Source organism: Papilio polytes, unplaced genomic scaffold (assembly GCF_000836215.1).
Source record: "Papilio polytes unplaced genomic scaffold, Ppol_1.0 DF823731.1, whole genome shotgun sequence".
In the NCBI taxonomy this organism is placed as follows: domain Eukaryota; kingdom Metazoa; phylum Arthropoda; class Insecta; order Lepidoptera; family Papilionidae; genus Papilio; species Papilio polytes.
In genome coordinates, this window is record NW_013525473.1 from 1,630,120 (window position 1) to 1,631,126 (window position 1,007).

Genomic DNA, 1,007 nt, shown 5'->3' on the forward strand with positions numbered 1-1,007 from the left:
AAAAAGTTTACGGGGTTTAATGACGTAATTCTCGTTAACAAAATGCCGGGTTTTATTCACACGGAAATAGCAAAATGTTGATATAAAGGAAAGTACCGCAATTACCGCAACAGAAAAATGTACGTTAGCAACTACTGCGTTTTCTAAAACTCCGTACTAAGATAACACGCGTTAAGTTTCATTACGGTTTTGTTCTTATGCATAATATAATGCAAACTATGTGTGTGGCCAGTGTTATACGTAAAGTGATTAGCTCGAAGAGCCACTTTGTTCACTACAGTTGTATGAATGAAGGGCCGTATAGAGCTAGGTCTTGACAGAAATTGTTAATATTGCTTTGCTATTAGTATGTGTTATTGTTGTATTTGTATCGTTTGTTGATACATTGTTCCTATCGTAGGGTCGTTAGGTCGCGTAAGTAATAATTACATTTGTCAAGTGAGCTGACCCACAAGATGATTCACAATTTAATATGAAATAAATAATAGTAACCCATGTGCTACAATTCTTGGCGTTCGACTACCGCTGCCGGTCTTCACAATTATCGTATTACTCATTTGTAATGTTAATTAATTAAACGAATAAGCTGTATGAAATTTTCAAAGTTTACATAACCGAATCCAACTGGGCAGGTTAGGTTATGCAAGTTTATTCATTAATAACTTAAAACTTAAACTTGTCATTTAATATACCAAATCAAGAGCAATACGAGTCGGACCTGAAATTATCATTATTTAATTAGGATAATGAGTTATAACATTTAATTACGTTATTATGCTTTTTATACCTATGTATAGTACATTATGCTGGTGTTGGTGTCACAGAAACAATCTATAAAATGAAAAAAATATTATTAAATATTATTAAAACAAGTGTACTCATATAATCACTTCTTAACCTTGGTGATTTCTAATAGAACAAATAAGAGAAAGTATGCCTTGTATTGTATTAAGGCTAATTGTTTTCTTTTATCTAATACTTTGCATCCGCAGCGAAGGTTCATTCGT

The 1,007-nt window shown here is 32.3% G+C and overlaps 1 protein-coding gene across 1 annotated transcript in view; it reads left to right on the forward strand.

Moving 5' to 3' along the window:
• The first annotated feature begins 933 nt into the window (after positions 1 to 933).
• Positions 934 to 1,007, forward strand: part of LOC106103461 (putative nuclease HARBI1) — a 2,541-nt gene continuing 2,467 nt past the window's right edge. The window contains 1 exon segment of the mRNA XM_013283241.1: positions 934 to 940. Coding sequence (XP_013138695.1) covers positions 934 to 940 — 7 coding nt within the window.